At 41.1% G+C, this 17,144-nt stretch overlaps 1 protein-coding gene across 1 annotated transcript in view; it reads left to right on the plus strand.

Moving 5' to 3' along the window:
* The window catches only part of ptprc (protein tyrosine phosphatase receptor type C), a 115,052-nt gene that overhangs the window by 44,925 nt on the left and 52,983 nt on the right, over positions 1-17,144 (plus strand). The window contains exons 8-14 of the mRNA XM_034180122.1: positions 438-566; positions 672-812; positions 2,582-2,782; positions 7,784-7,992; positions 13,507-13,567; positions 13,681-13,789; positions 15,004-15,041. Of these exons, the coding sequence (XP_034036013.1) occupies positions 438-566; positions 672-812; positions 2,582-2,782; positions 7,784-7,992; positions 13,507-13,567; positions 13,681-13,789; positions 15,004-15,041 (888 nt within the window). The remainder of the gene's footprint in view (positions 1-437; positions 567-671; positions 813-2,581; positions 2,783-7,783; positions 7,993-13,506; positions 13,568-13,680; positions 13,790-15,003; positions 15,042-17,144) is intronic.

A 17,144-nucleotide genomic window follows, 5' to 3' on the forward strand; every position in this document is an offset into this window, starting at 1 on the left:
TGATTAATCCGCTACGAAATATTTATTTTATATATGCAGCATCCAGCACACAGTGCAGGGCATCCAGTGGAACAAAGCACGGCATCCAGTTGGGAACATGGGTGGAGATTGTCACAACAAATTGTGTGCAAGTGTGTGTTAAACTATGACTTCAGTGAAGAGTTAGAAACTACAGCGGTGCCTCACTTTCACACACCATTGTCAGGGTGTTAATGTGAGGAACTCATTACATACCAGGAGCAACTTGATGATTGAGAACCTTGTCCAAAGGTTCTGAGTGATTTGAACTGAGGATCCTCTGGTCACAAGGCCACTGCTTAAACCACTTGGCCATCACCTCATTAACAAATAGTATGGTACACTTTATCCACTTTAGGGGTGTCTGAAATTACATTCATAAGTTAATCCATGGTGTCACGCTTATTTTGTCTCCTTAGGACCGAAGATTTCTCACAAAAATGTGTCTGAACTGGAGCCATTTACAAATTACTCTTGCAAGGGTCAGCTCAAGAAAGACAATGCTGTAATAGGAAATGTAGCAGAAATCCCTGTCTACATTAAATGTGGTAAGTTGATTCTCACTTTATGTCCTTGAAGTGATAGCTCATGCCATCGAATGCTGTGTCATAAATGACAGTTGATCAATGATGTCACACCTTTTGTTATAACAGATCTAAACATAAACGTAATTGCTACTCCTTCCAATACCTCCATTGCACTGGACTGGACCACGGACAGCAAGAATTGTCAACTTTCTGGTCTGCAGGGGCTTTCATATAAATGTTTTTGTGATCGCAAAACAAGTCATTCAGGTGAAATATTTTATATTTACTTTTCAGTTATGTTTCTCACTGAACAGGAACACACCTTGCAAGGTTTTTTTTTTTGTAAGTAGGCTTGCTTGTCAACTTACTCAATAAGTGACTCAGAGACAGTTAATTGTCTCCAGGCCGTTAGTACTAAAGCGTTCACATGCTGAGTGACCATCAGGTGCAAGTTGTCTGAGATCATTCTCTACATGATAGATTTGTTGTTTGTAGGAGATTAAGAAAATATAGGTGAAATATGACACAAATGTACTCCTCAGAGTTAACCTGTTTGAACAACATAAGCATTTACGCATGGCTAATTAATGAGCCACTGCAGAAATAGTTTTTTAATTTTTTTTTGTTGTTGTTGTTATAATGTTCTCTCTTGTGGCCATATATTTAAAAATGTCAGAACTATATTTCTAAAGCCCACAAGCCAACATTTACAACTATGATTTTGTATCACATACTTTAGTTTGCATAGTTGCTTTTGTATTATATCAACCTGAGCACATATGTTCTGCTATGTCTACACCAATGACAAATGCATGGATTAAAATATCCATATGAATGCAGAATAACTACGTCTTAACCCACCAACCCAACTGCAGCTAACTGAGATAATCCACACTTATCCAGCATGGGGCCAACTTTAAGAGCAGACTTTGTTTTTCAGGGTCTAGGATTAAAACGCTATCCATAGACCTCCTATTGGAGGTGGTATCATACTAATGAATTATAGCCTAGGCTAAAAACAAATAATTATAAACTTCACCAAGGACTTAATCTACTATATCTGATCCATAAAAGACCAATTTCAACTGTATAATCTAATACATTAACATGACACAGAGGATGTACATAAAACAAAATTCCAAAGACAGTTCATCACACTCTTATTGAAATGCAGCACAACAAAAAAATTTTAATTAATTTGTCCATCTGTGAGTTAGCTCCTTCTATTATCAAACGAATGTTATCTAACTTTCTCCAAAAGGTGAGAGTTTGAAAGTCAATGAGCAAATTAAAAAACTGCTGATGTTAATGCCACTTTTACAAGCTGATGATGACATTTTCAATGAATTGCTAATGGTAACGTTGTTGTTTATGGTAGTGTTAGCTACTTAATTCCCAGACACACGTTGTTAGTGGCACCTGCCTTTTTGCCAGTTTCTTCAGCTAATTTCTGAAATCTAGTGTGTTTTATTTGACCCACTTCCAAATTTACATTAAAGTATAATAATGTAGTTTTCATTGGTGAGCAAATACAGTCACATTCAAACATTACCACAAAGAAAACAGAGAAGCTGATTTCTCATAACGCTAGTAACATCAGACATCTTACTTGGAAAGCTCATTCTAATAATACTGCATAAAACTCACGCATTTTACATTATTATAATTGTTTAAATTATTTATGAAGTCATTACTGACACAAAGCCATATTCATAATTTGAAGGGAAATTATTACAATAGCGTATTGACTTATTTGAAGGCACTTTTTGTCATTGTCCGGTCCAACATCACAGCAAAAAAGAAATATGTTAAAATCCTTATATATTTTTAAGTGGAGTAGATCTTGAATATTGCACACTTAAAGTTCTTATGAATTTGAAGTCATGCCATAACACCTGCTATTAATCATTACGGTGAATAGTCTGTTACAGAACTGCAGAGCTTCATATTTAATGTGCAAAATAACAAAAGACCAATCTTTGCTTTGTTGATTGAAATCTCTCAAAATTTTTATTTTGTTTTTCCACACAAAACAGTTCATGGAAATTCAATGACAGATGCAGAGAGCAAAGATCCAAACTCTATGACAGATGCAGAGAGCAAAAATCCAAACGAAGGAACATGTAAGGTCCCTGGACTGACACCATTCATCGATTATAAGTGTTTTGTTCAACCGTTCTACAATGATGAAAAAGTTGCCGAACGTAAAGAATTGGACACCAAAACTGATATTGGAGGTAAGTAATCACCATACTTTCATGACCTATGTAGTAAAAAGATTAATCAGTGATTAGTTAGCTATGCTCAAGAATATAACAGCGCCCTCCTAGTGGCAAGAAATGTTCTAAGCATTGTGGACAATTCTTATCATAGCTTAGCATGAATAATACATATAAATAAAAATTAATAAAATTAAATAATAACTAAATAATAAACAATAAATAAATAAATACAAAATATTGAAATAGGATAATGTACAATGTCAAATAAACATCCTTCTGAAAACACTCAAAAATTCTCTTGAATCCATCTGAATATTCATCATATATGTCTCACTACAATTAAAGTAAACATATTTAGTTAAATTTGACTTCAGCAACAGCTACAGTGAGTGTTAGTGAAGATCAATTTTAAATTTACACACACACACACACACACACACACACATATATATATATATATATATATATATATATATATATATATATATATATATATATATATATATATATATATATATATATTTTATAATTTTATATATATATAAAATTTATGTTATTTAGTTATTTATTTATTTATTTATGAAGAGACACCTAGCACTGGTCCCGGCATGGCAGATTTGACCAGAATACCTTTGAGAACTATTGTGCCAAAATTGTTACATCTATTTGAATTTTTTTCCTGCCTCACTAAGACATGTAAAAAAGAAACAGATGTGGAAGAAATTAATTTCAAAATTGATGACTATGATTCAGTTGGTGCTACAGTTTGTCCTCAGTCCAAAAGGCCATCATCTCAATATCTGCCTGTTTCCACGTTTATGTCGAAATGGTTAAAATTATTGGGACTTTAGCATTGTCTTGCTCATGCTCATCATCAGCTTCAACTGCTTATCCAGGGTTGGGTCGCAGGGGCAACAGCTCCAGCAGGGGACCCCAAACTTCCCTCTCCCGTGCCGCATTAACCATCTCTGACTGGGGGATCCCGAGACGTTCCCGGCCCAGTGTGGAGATATAATTTCTCCACCTAGTCCTGGGTCTTCCCCGGGGACTCCTCCAAGATGGACGTGGCTGGAACTCCTCAGATTGGGAGGAGCCCAGGGGCATCCTTACCAGATGCCCAAAACACCTCAGCTGGGTCTTTTCAAAACTAAGGAACAGCTGCTGTACTGTCAGCCTTTCACAGATGACTGTGCTTCTCCCCTCATCTCTAAGGGAGACACCAGCCACCCTCCTGAGGAAACTCATTTTGGCCGCTTGTACCTGTGATCTAGTTCCTTCAGTCATGACCCAACCCTCATGACCATAGGTGAGAGTAGGAGTGAAGATTGACCAGTAGATCGAGAGCTTCACGTTTTGGCTCAGCTCCCTTTTTGTCACAACACTATGGCAATGCGAATGCAACACCGCCCCTGCTGTGCTGATTCTCCAGCCAATCTCACGCTCCATTGTCCTCTCACTCATGAACAAGACCCGAGGTACTTGAACTCCTTCAATTGGGGCAAGACGTCATTCCGTTCCGAGAGTAGGCAATCCATCGGCTTCCTGCTGAGAACCATGGCCTCAGATTTAGAGGTGCTGATCCTCATCCCAGCTGCTTCACACTTGGCTGCAAGCTGACCCAGTGAGTGCTGGAGGTCACAGGCCGATGAAGCCCACAGGACCACATCATCTGCAAAAAGCAGTGATGAGACCCTGAGCCCACCAAACTGAAGACCCTCCTCCCCCCGACTACGCCTTGTTATCCTGTCCATGAATTCACAAACAAGATTGGTGGCGAGGCGCAGACCTGGCGGAGGCCAACCCCCACCGGAAACGAGTCCGACTTACTGCCGAGGTTCTAAATACAGTTCTCAATTTGTGAGTACAGAGATTGGATGGCCCTGAGAAGGGGACCCCCCCCCCCACTCCATGCTCCCACAGCACCTCCCACAGTATCTCCCGGGGTACCCAATCATATGCCTTCTCCAAATTCACAAACACATGCGGATGGACATACTCCCAGGCCCCTCTAGGATCCTTGTGAAAGTGAAGAGCTGGTTGGTTGGTCCAGGATGGAACCCACATTGTTCCTCTTCAATCTGAGGTTCAACTATTGGCCGAACCCCTCCTTTCCAGCACCCTAGTGTAGACTTTATCAGGGAGGCTGATTAGTGTGATGACCCTGTAATTGGAACACACTCTCTGGTCCCCTTTTTTAAATATGGGGACCACCACCCCAGTTTGCCACTCCTTAGACACTGTCCCAGACCTCAACACAATGTTGAAGAGACATCTCATCTAAGGCAGTCCCTCCACACCCAGAGCCTTCAGTATTTCTTGATGGTTCTCATCAACCCCAGGGACTTTGCCATTGTGGAGTTGTTTGACTACCTCAGTGACTTCCACCAGAGAAATTGATAATGATCCCCCATCAGCTTCCAGCTCTGCCCCAACTATAGAGGGCACTCCAGTCTGATGCAGGAGTTCCTCAAAAATGTTTCTTCCAGTGCCCAATTACCTCCTCAGTTGAGGTCAACAGAGTCCCATCTTTACTGTAGACAGCTTGGATGGTTCCCAGTTTTCCCTTCCTGAGGTGCCTCACGGTGCGCTAGAAGCACCTTGGTGCCGACAGAAAGTCCTTCTCCATGGTTACTCTGAACTCCTCCCGCACTCGCTGCTTTGCACCCCTCACAGCAAAGGTTGCCGCCCTTTGGACCTGTCGGTACCTTGCAACTGCCTCCGTAGTCCTCCTAGATAGCATATCCCGGAAGGACTCCTTATTCATTTGGATGGCTTCCCTGACCACCGGTGTCCACCACAGTGTTTGAGGGTTGCCACCCCTTGAGGCACCTAAGACCTTCAGGTCACAGCTCCCTGCTGCAGTTTCAGCAGTGGAAGCTTTTAACATTGCCCATTCTGATTCAATGCCCCCAACCTCCACAGGGATGTCAAACAAGCTCCTCCGAAGGTGTGACTTGAAGATCTGTTGGACAGTGGGGCTCCTCCAGACGTTCCCAGTTCACCCGCACTATCTGTTTGGGCTTGCAAGGTCTGTGCAAAGTCCTCCCCCACCCTCTGATCCAACTCACTACCAGATGGTGATCAGTTGACAGCTCTGCCTCACTCTTCATTGAGTGTCCAGAACATGTGTCCTCAGATCAGATGATCCAATCACAAAATCAGTCAGAGACCTTCGGGCTAGGGTGCTCTGGTACCATATACACTTATGAGCATCCTTGTTCATTATGGACAGCCATGACTAGCACAGAAGTCCAACAGCAAACAACTGCTCCAGTTAAGATACAGTTAAGGAGGCCGTTCTTCCTAATCATGCCTCTCTAGGCGTCTCTGTCAATGCCCATGTATACGTTGAAGTCCTGCAGCAGAACAATGGACAATGGAGTTCCTCTATTGGACCCTCATACAGGACTCCATTCAGGGACTCCAACAATGCCAAATACTCCAAAATGCTGTTTGGTGCATATGCACAAACAACAGTCAGAGTTTTCCCGCTGCCACCCGAAGGTGCAGAGAGGTGGCGCTCTCATCTAAATTCCAATGTAGCACCGCTCAGCCGGGTACTTGTGAATATCGCCACGCCCGCCCGGTGCCTCACACCCTTTGGCAACTCCACAGAGGAATAAGGTCTAACCCCTATCAAGGAGACTGGTTCTAGAGCCGCAGCTGTGCATGGAGGCGAGGCCCACCAGATAGCGTCCACCCCCGCAAACCTCTGGTTCCTTCCCCCACATTGATGTGACGTTCCATGCCCCCAGAGATAGCTTCTGCCGCCCAGGTCTGGTCCATCGAGGCCCTCAACTTTCATTGCCATCTATGGGACCACGCACCTGACCCCAGCGGTTCCTGTGGACACAGAAAATCCACATTGCATTTTCGGGCTGTGCCCAACCAGGCTCCGTGGCAAGCCCGGCTACCAGGTGTTCGCTGACGGGCCCTCCATCCGGGCCTGGCTCCAGATGGGGCCCCGGACTTCCTCCGGCCAGGTCAAGGTTTCCTCTTCCTCGTATTAGAGGAGCATTGTCTTGCTCCTCTAAGTTAATTCAGCACTAATTAACCAAGTTTGTTTTAAATAATAAAATACATTTTGATTCTCAAATCATTTGAGTTTATTGAATTCAAAACATTTGAGGTACCGCTGTCCTCAGTATTTATGAGTACAACTAACTTCTCAGGTTTTAGTGTTGTGTCTGAAATGCAGTATTTACAATCAGGACAACATAGAAATATGCATTCTAATTCTGTAGGTTCTTAATACTGAACTGAGAGAGCAGACAAAATATAGACAAAAACTGAATGCTAAATAACTAAGTTTTAGTTTATATGCTTATATTTGCTGGATCAACTTCACTCTAAAAATGTTACACTGCTCATTTTTTAAAAATATGGAATAAATTGCATGAATCTTTAAGTAATTCCAGGTCATGCCATGAGACTTTTATCATCAGACTAACTCAAGTTTGGCAAAATATTTCATTAAGTGGTTTGATACACTTGATTTGCTTTGTCCTCCACAAGGTTAACTAAGTTGTAGCAACTTAATTAAATGGTTTTGGTGTCATTAGGTAGCCAACTTATTTAATTTAAGTTATTCTAACTTCTTTATTTTATTTCCAGTCTACTTAGAAATGTCCATGCAAATTATGTTAAATTTTTTTTGTTTTAAATTTATTTCACTTAAATCAGAAGGAATTATACGCTGCAATTCCAGTGTTAGAATAGAACTTTTTATTTTAAAACCATTGTCAACCTATGTCCAACTATTTTTAAAAATGGTGAATATTTTTTAAAATGGTGAACATTTTCTAAGCTATCAACTTGCTCAAATGTGAATATGCAAAAACCTTGTTTTTTCATGCTGAAATACTCAGTAATTCAATTTATACAAACTAATGCCAAGAAGCATTTTTTTTTTGAGTATTTGCTGATTATAGTTGAAGTTACTGTTTAATACCATTGTAAAATGTTAACTCAGTTTATCTGACAGTAAGTGTGGAACTCCTCTTTATGTTGATGCAGTGCCAGACCCTGTTGAAAATCTGTCAGCGAAACTGTCAGACAACAATGCGGCATCAGTATCCTGTTTGCATTCCGGAACCTTTTATGCATCTGATGGGAAATTAATGGCAAAAATTTATGATGATAACACATTTTTAAAAACAAATAACCAAACAGAATGCCAATTTGAATTCCGGGATCTAAGCTACCACACCACCTACACAGTGGAGGTTTGTATAATTTCACTTTTTGCTCTTTGCTACAAAATATTTTTTGTAAGTTTTCCTCACATTTGTTTACCTGTTGCATACAAACATTTGGGAACCTTCGTGCTTTACACGTGTACATTTTTAACCATAAGTGTTAAAAATATTACAATGTTAAAAACCTTATGTCCTTTAAACACACAGTGACAAAAAATCTCAACCACACAATGCAATTTAAATCAAATCTTTATGGCAATGGAATGGAATGCATATATGGGGAGTATTGTGTATGAGAACAAAAATTTCACTTTTACAGACTTTTTTTTTTTTTTTTTTGCTTTTTTTGAAGACAAGTCACAGGATGGATAAAGGAACACTTCCACGTCACTGAACTGACTGACTGTGGAAGATGACTTGTGAAGGAAGTCACCAAGACACACTTGACAACTCTGAAGAAGATATAGGATTCTGTGGCTGTAATTGGAGAAACTGCAAACAGTGTAACTTCATCTTCACGGTTTAGTGGATTAGAGAAGGATTTTCTTAAAAAGAACCTCTGACTTTTCAGCTGCTGTTTGCTGTTTGACACACAGGACACTGGATGCTAGATTTGATCTGTTTTGTTTCAACAAAGTCCTTCTCTGTTCCACATCACCACGAAGTTGTGTAAGTGGTGGTGCAACATACAAAAGTTGCATTTTGCACAGTCTCTCCAATCACAGCCACAAAAAGCCTATAACTCCTTCAGAATTGTCATGGGTATCTCAGTGGCTTCTCTCATGAGTTTCCTTCCTGCACAGTCACAGAACTGTCTACTCCAGACAGATTTACCCAGCAGTACCATACTGTTTCTATTTTTAAATGACTGACATTAGGGATGCACTGATCCTGATACCAGTATTGGGTATTGTCCCGATCCTGTATCCATTTACTTGTACTTGTAATCATAAAACTTCTCCGATACTACGACACCTGATACCTCTTTACAGCAGCATGACGTCAACCTCTCAGTGGAGGATTTTCCAACCCAGTCTCACGGCAAGTCATGATTCAGCAGCACAAAACATACATTAATCTGTTGTATGGCTGGGGGGCCTGGCTGCCTTTTTGTTTCTGTCTTTTGTTTTTCCTTCCAGGTGGCTTGCATTTGGGACTGAGTGGCTGTGTTGCTGAGGTTATCAGGACCTCACCCTGATCACCTGCGGCTCGTCAGGACTCACAGCTGAGGTGCATCTATATGGATTGGAACATGGTGGCATTTAAGACTGGAGTATACAGTGTGTATTTGCCAGAGACTCGACCTTGTGACCAGACGGGTGAGATCGTCGTCTCAGGAGCCATCTCATCATCAGTGGATGCAGAGAACGTCCAGGGTTTGATGCACGGTCTGTGAAAGAGGAGGGGGTGAGGTCTCACGCTCGTCAGCACACTTCCTGAGGTATGTTAGATTTTGTGACTAACGTTTATACAGTCAGTAAATGTGGTGTCCCTCACACCTTATTATATTGAGCTGTACGTTAGTCATGTATCGGCTTCCACTGCAGTGGAGTTTTGTGAACTGGATGTTCCATGCCTGCAGGTTGGGAAGCTGATTAGTAATCAAGCCAGGAAGTGTTTGCTGTTTGTACACCTTTAAGTGTTCTCTCTGTGTGTAGAGTGTGGACTCACATAATGGTTCCTTCTTTCACAGACTCGGTTTGTTGCAGCCACCTGGGGGGTGTCGGCGGGGTCCTTGGGTCCGAACAGCTTCTGGCTCCGGACCGTTAGCGCTGCTGGGAGCGCACCACGCCAGACCGCACTTTCTTTTGTTATTTTTTGTATCACTGTTATGTATTAAATTCAGTTATCCTTTGTACCGTGCTCTGCTTATTTCATACTGGGTCCTTCAAACGCTGGTCGGTTCTCCGAGCTGCGTCCGACACATAACATTAATCTATTGGTTTGTGATATTCTGATGAAAAGCGCCACATTTTCATCACGGCAGCACAAATTCATTCTAATACATTCCATGATGGCTGCATGAAATTAAAAGTGAAGCGGGGGGTTGGGGTAGTTTTGGTTAGGGTGGGGGTAGGAGTAGGGTTAATAATAGTGAGTTAAAAAAAAAAAACCTGTCACGAAAATTTGAATCATTTCGTGTCAGGAGCATAAAAAAAAAAACGTGAGACTGGGCTGGGATTTTCACACACGCTCCGTAATTTCCGGACCATAAGCTGCTACTTTTTTCTATACGTTTTGAACACTGCGGCTTAACAATGATGCAGCTAATTTATGGATTTTTACAGGCTTTCATGTAATTTACTCATATGTTGAAATGTGTCTGTCAATGTGTCTGTCAAAAAAACATACGGTTTGTGTTTGTGTATGTTACCAGTACGTATCTAATTAAAAGTTTTAAAAAAATAGTGTGGAGAGTGAAAGGCTGTTTAGCTCAGTGTCTCACATTGTAGATTGCAGATAAAACAGAAACAGGCTCACAGCTGATAACGCAGAGAAATTTCTTTTCATCAAAAAGAATCTGTCCCTCACGTTTTCAAAAAAGGCTTTTAGTCCTCACAGACATAAATGAAGTTATTGATGGACAGTTTCAGTTCTGTTCCTGGTGTGGCATATTTTGTTGTGTTGAAGTCCACAGGTTCAGTGAAATGTCTGGCAGTGTCATGTCTGTTTAAAAAAAAAAAAACACGATTAATGTCAACAGCAGTGGTGGGCACAGTTCCGCTAATCCGCTAACCGCTAATTATCGAAGCTGATGTTTTCATTATCGGATTAGCTTTTCAGTTAATTTTGAAAACCATCAGCAGACTAATTATCTTCCGATAAATTTTGGTCTGATAATTTTTAAATCACTAACATATTTTTGTAAGTGTGGTGAACAAAGCTTTACAGTTGCAAATATTTATGAAGTCTGGTATCAAAGATTTGAGTACCTACCTGTTCAATGTTTTGTAGTAGATGTACAATTTTATCCTCTGCAAACAGAGGAGAGCTGGTTCCAGGAGAAATCACTCTATCCTCTGCAGACAAAGGAAAACTGGTCACAGAAAAAAAAAGCTAATTTCTTTCCCTACAACCCCTGGCAATAATTATGGAATCACCGGCCACAGAGGATGTTCATTCAGTTGTTTAATTTTGTAGAAAAAAAGCAGATCACAGACATGACACAAAACTAAAGTCATTTCAAATGGCAACTTTCTGGCTTTAAGAAACACTATAAGAAATCAAGAAAAAAAATTGTGGCAGTCAGTAACGGTTACTTTTTTAGACCAAGCAGAGGGAAAAAAATATGAACGCATTCAATTCTGAGGAATAAATTATGGAATCACCCTGTAAATTTTCATCTCCAAAACTAACACCTGCATCAAATCAGATCTGCTCGTTAGTCTGCATCTAAAAAGGAGTGATCACACCTTGGAGAGCTGTTGCACCAAGTGGACTGACATGAATCATGGCTCCAACATGAGAGATGTCAACTGAAACAAAGGAGAGGATTATCAAACTCTTAAAAGAGGGTAAATCATCACGCAATGTTGCAAAAGATGTTGGTTGTTCACAGTCAGCTGTGTCTAAACTCTGGACCAAATACAAACAACATAGGAAGGTTGTTAAAGGCAAACATACTGGTAGACCAAGGAAGACATCAAAGTGTCAAGATGGAAAACTTAAAGCAATATGTCTCAAAAATTGAAAATGCACAACAAAACAAATGAGGAACGAATGGGAGGAAACTGGAGTCAACGTCTGTGACCAAACTGTAAGAAACCGCCTAAAGGAAATGGGATTTACATACAGAAAAGCTAAACGAAAGCCATCATTAACACCTAAACAGAAAAAAACAAGGTTACAATTGGCTAAGGAAAAGCAATCGTGGACTGTGGATGACTGGATGAAAGTCATATTCAGTGATGAATCTCGAATCTGCATTGGGCAAGGTGATGATGCTGGAACTTTTGTTTGTGCCGTTCCAATGATTTATAAAGATGACTGCCTGCAGAGAACATGTAAATTTCCACAGTCATTGATGATATGGGGCTGCATGTCAGGTAAAGGCACTGGGGAGATGGCTGTCATTACATTATCAATGGATGGCTGTCATTACATTATCAATAAATGCACAAGTTTACGTTGATATTTTGAACACTTTTCTTATCCCATCAATTTAAAGGATGTTTGGGGATGATGAAATCATTTTTCAAGATGATAATGCATCTTGCCATAGAGCAAAAACTGTGAAAACATTCCTTGCAAAAAGACACATAGGGTCAATGTCATGGCCTGCAAATAGTCCGGATCTTAATCCAATTGAAAATCTTTGGTGGAAGTTGAAGAAAATGGTCCATGACAAGGCTCCAACCTGCAAAGCTGATCTGGCAACAGCAATCAGAGAAAGTTGGAGCCAGATTGATGAAGAGTACTGTTTGTCACTCATTAAGTCCATGCCTCAGAGACTGCAAGCTGTTATAAAAGCCAGAGGTGGTGCAACAAAATACTAGTGATGTGTTGGAACGTTCTTTTGTTTTTCATGATTCCATTTTTTTTTTTCTCAGAATTGAGTGATTCCATATTTTTTTCCCTCTGCTTGGTCTAAAAAAGTAACCGTTACTGACTGCCACAATTTTTTTTTCCTGATTTCTTATAGTGTTTCTTAAAGCCAGAAAGTTGCCATTAGAAATGACTTTAGTTTTGTGTCATGTCTGTGATCTGCTTTTTTTCTACAAAATTAAACAACTGAATGAACATCCTCCGAGGCCGGTGATTCCATAATTTTTGCCAGGGGTTGTATACTGGGTTGCTGGCAATATCACCCAAGTCATCCAGAGGCATACAGTTTTAACTTATGTTTAAAATTTTAACCAAACTAATTTCGGATACGTTATTTAAATTAACGTCACTTCTGAAGTTTTGTAAAGTGAAAATATCTGATATATGTTTTAGTTTTAAAGTAATGCACTAATTTTTAAGGTTTTAGTGTAGACATGCTGTGTCCAGTGCATTATGGGTATTTTCAGTACATTCACGACAGGAGAAATGCATGTTGTCATCAAAAAGTGAATTTACATGATTTAAGTGAAATGTTTGTAAATAAAAACAAAGCTAATGATATTGATAGCAGTTACAGTCAAAAAGTAAGGAACAACTGATGAATAAAGCATGTTTTTAAAGTCATCATAAAACTGTAATGGTATCATTGAGTTTTCTTGTCGGTACTCGGTATCGACGAGTACTCAAATGTATGTACTTGTACGCAGTCTGTAAAAAAGTGCTCGGTGCATCCCTAATTGACGCAAATGAAGCCATAAATGTATTTTGTGACTTTGAAATGTTAATGTATCCATCCCCTGACTTGCCTGAAAAATCTGGTTGTAAAAGTACAGATTTACTTGTGTGAGACCGGGTGAATTATTTTCTCTTTCTTGTAATTTGATGTCATCAAGAAATTCAAATATGTAAAAATCCAAAAGGTCCCAAATGTTTGAATGCTGCTGTAACTGTAGTAACACATAATAAAGAAATATGCTTCTCTAATCCCCCACCCAGGTGTTTGCCTTCAATGGGCGCTTTATGAGCCACTCCAAGAGAACTACTGTTTCAACTACCTGTATGTTCTATTTAATGTCATGTCACTATTTTCTTCACATTAATTCATTCAAACAGTGTAGATCTCAGCCAACCCTTTGATGATTTTCTGTTCTTATGGTTATTATTTTACAGACAATAACAAAGCTGTCATTGGTTTTCTGATCTTCCTCATCATCCTCACATCTGTGGCTCTTCTTCTGGTCATCTACAAGATCTTCATTCTGAAGCACAGAAAGTCCCAGTAAAGATCGTTTTGTTCCTCAGTCTCATTGTTTATGCTTTGATTTTTGTACACAAAAAACCCCCTCTGTGAGTTCGTGTTTGTGGCTTTCCACTGAATGGCGTTTGATTGCATTGTTATGCCGCGTTCACACCGGGCGCGACCAGACGCCATAAATTTGCGTCCATCGCGTTTCGCTGCAAAAATTCACCCCAGTGCATCATCAAATAGGAGGAGCTTCCATTCCACTCACCAGCTCCGGTTGTCAGTCAAGTTAGCATGACAGACCTTGCTGTGCTCTTAATTGTTGTGGAAAGCTGACAAATGTCGCCAGCGGCGCCATTTCTGGATTCAAAACATCCTCACGGGGAGTATCATTATTTGCTGCAGGAGCTGTGTCTGGATGACGGCCGCTTTCAGCGGTCCTTCCGCCTCTGCAGGACGCAGTTTGAGGACCTCCTGTCCCGTTCACGCACGCACATGTAAACAATAAAAAAAAAAACTCCGCTGCCCCTGCTGTGGGGCTGCTCCTCGCTCTTCCCCCAAAGTCTGTCATAATTGTGTTATAAACCAGTCACCATTGGTTTTATTACACATCTGTGTAGTTAATAAATAAAATCTTCACGGATGATTCGCTCGCATGCGCATGTGAAAGACCAAAGAAACTCTCCGCTGTCTGCTGCGGAGCTGCAGCTCGCTCTTCCCCCAAACTCTGTCATAATTGTGAAATAAAGGACAAAAGGGACATAAGTCCTGCTCACAGGCTGGCTACCAGAGACAGGACATGTTCACATCCAACTCAGTCACACTCCAGACATCTCCACGTCACTACATATCCAGTCCCTGATTGGTCATCGCGGCACGACAAGATGAAAAAGTTCAGATTTTTCAACTTGGGGAGGAGGGCAACACAATGTGACGCAACACAATGTGACGCAACACAATATCGCGCCACAAATGCGCCAATCACTCAAAATCGCTTCACTCGCGTCGCTTCATTCGCGGCCATTGCATCGCATTGCGTGGCTTGGCGCCACAACACCTCCTTCCATAGGGATTACATGGCAACCTGTCGCTGCTGTCGCTCGCGTCGCGCCCGGTGTGAGCGCGGCATTAGGCAGTATTCATGTCTGTTGTTCATGTGGATGCCTTAAAAATGTGTCATGCTGACCAGTTTATTCTGTTTTATATTCTGTATAAATTAAGTTCCGTGAAACATTTTGATTTCTTCACAGTGACATGACTGAAAGCATGATGCTCATTCAGACAGCAAGTGAGTTTGATTTAGATTCTTCTTTGTACTGTAGTAGTGCTTTTGGTGACTCCTAGTGGTGATATTGAGAAACTTTGCACAACTTTTTAGTCCTTACTGTGATGGTTTAGCTTACATATAGCAATTGTATAATTCTACACGTGGGGGAGATTTTATTATAGCTCATCTAGTTATTTTAAGCCATAAAGTTGGAAATAATTAGTGATGTAGTCCTTTTCAGTGACAGCTAGCGTATCAGGGGGTTGAAGCCACTGCTAGTTGCTGTACACTCAGCTGTGTTTTCCCGTTCTGAGCTTTTTATTACAAGTATCTAAGATAATATGGCTTTCTGTGTAGTTAATTGTACTAACACACCATCAAAGACATCTGTGCTCCAGTATTTCCTTTTATTGAAATTTTACTATTACTTAATTTGTATGTTAGCAACATTCAGGGGCGGTCCTGGAGGCGGCACGACCGTGCGGAAAAAAAAAACGGTCAAAAAAAAAAAAAGGGGGTGGGGGGGTTGTCCTGACGGGGGGGTTCGTGGTTACGTTACGTTACGGCAGAGCGGCGCCCCCCACCTTCCCGTCCCATGGCGGCTTTCCTCTCACTCATTCCCGCAGCTTCACAGTGCTATAAACGGTAGCGAAACAAAGACTGCAGCGAAACGAGACGAGTCATTGGATAAATGCTGGGCTTTGTCCCGCCCATCGGACGCTCAGCGTGTCTGGGGGTCTATGGGGCAGTGGGCTGGCCTCGGCTGACCCGGACGCTCAGCTTCTGCATGATGATTGGCTGATCTGTCTGAGGCTGAATCCCTTTTTGATTGACAGCAAAATGAGCGAATCAGCGATCTTTTGGTGTAAACATCCGTGGGAGCATTTTTTAATTTTCATTCTTTTATGAGTTGAACCGGAGACTTTCCTAATCCTCTTAGCGGCATTTTCTTTGTTAAAAACGACTAGCGACAAATCGAGCTTCTATTTCTGGTGTTTTTTTTGTAGCTGCTTGTGTTTGTTGACTGACTTCTATCACTCTGACTTCTATCGCAGTTTCTGTCCCTACTGAGCAGCGGGTGCTGCTGAGCTCCTTCACCGTCACAAAGCACTCACAGGCGGACAAACTTCACATTAGCCTCGTGCCAGTCCCAGCTAATGAGCTAGCTAGGTAGCAAACTGCATATAATGGCAGACAATTTGAATGTTGTGGACCGGATTTTGGCAAAGCCATTTGATAGTCTTCCTTACGAAGAAGCCATGGCTGCTGTCATGGCTTCATCTCTCAATGGTTTGCAGGCCAAAGTTAAAGCAATAGCCCCCAGTGCAATGTTTGTGCATTGCTATGCACACAGACTGAACCTGGTTCTGTCTCAGGGGGCTAAATGCTTATCTGAGTGCAGAATATTTTTTGCAACACTCTATGGGTTTGCCACATTTTTCTCAAAATCCACAAAGAGGATGTCTTTTCTTGAGTCTGCAGGCTGCTCAAGGTTGCCCAGAAATGCTCCTACTCGATGGAATTTCACATCACGGATAGTGAGCACTGTGGCAAACAATTATGATGCCCTCCTGCAAACGTTTGAGATGATCATTGCAGATAAGTCCATGGGTGATGACACATTAGACTGTGCCAATTTCTTTGTGTTTGTTATTGCAGTATTCATTAAAACTGGAAATTTGTTCTTGAAAATAGCTGTTGTGAGTTAATTTGTGGGATTGTGGGGGTTCTAGACGAAGTTAGTGTTTTCATGGGTGGTGGGGCAGAGGTGGTGGCCACGTTAGTGTGCGCGGGTGGGGGGGGCGCACGCAGGGGGTTTTGCCCGGGGAGTAAATCACTCTAGGACCGCCACTGGCAACATTAGCAGGTATTGATAGCTGGTGATATGGTCGCTCTGGTTGTTGTTACTGAGGCAATATTCTGGTCATAATTGTTAACACCTGCACCCAAGCCACCACCAGTTATGAAAACCACCATCCAGTCCACAAAAACATGTGTTAATTAAATACTTAAGCCAAAATGAATCTGTTAGCCTCTGCTTGTTTGGTAAGTACTACAACCCTTGTCATTTACTAAGTCCCTGTTAGTAAATGATATAATAATTGATCAACATATTGATTTATT

The sequence above is a fragment of the Thalassophryne amazonica genome, chromosome 10, assembly GCF_902500255.1.
Source record: "Thalassophryne amazonica chromosome 10, fThaAma1.1, whole genome shotgun sequence".
NCBI classification, from domain to species: Eukaryota; Metazoa; Chordata; class Actinopteri; order Batrachoidiformes; family Batrachoididae; genus Thalassophryne; species Thalassophryne amazonica.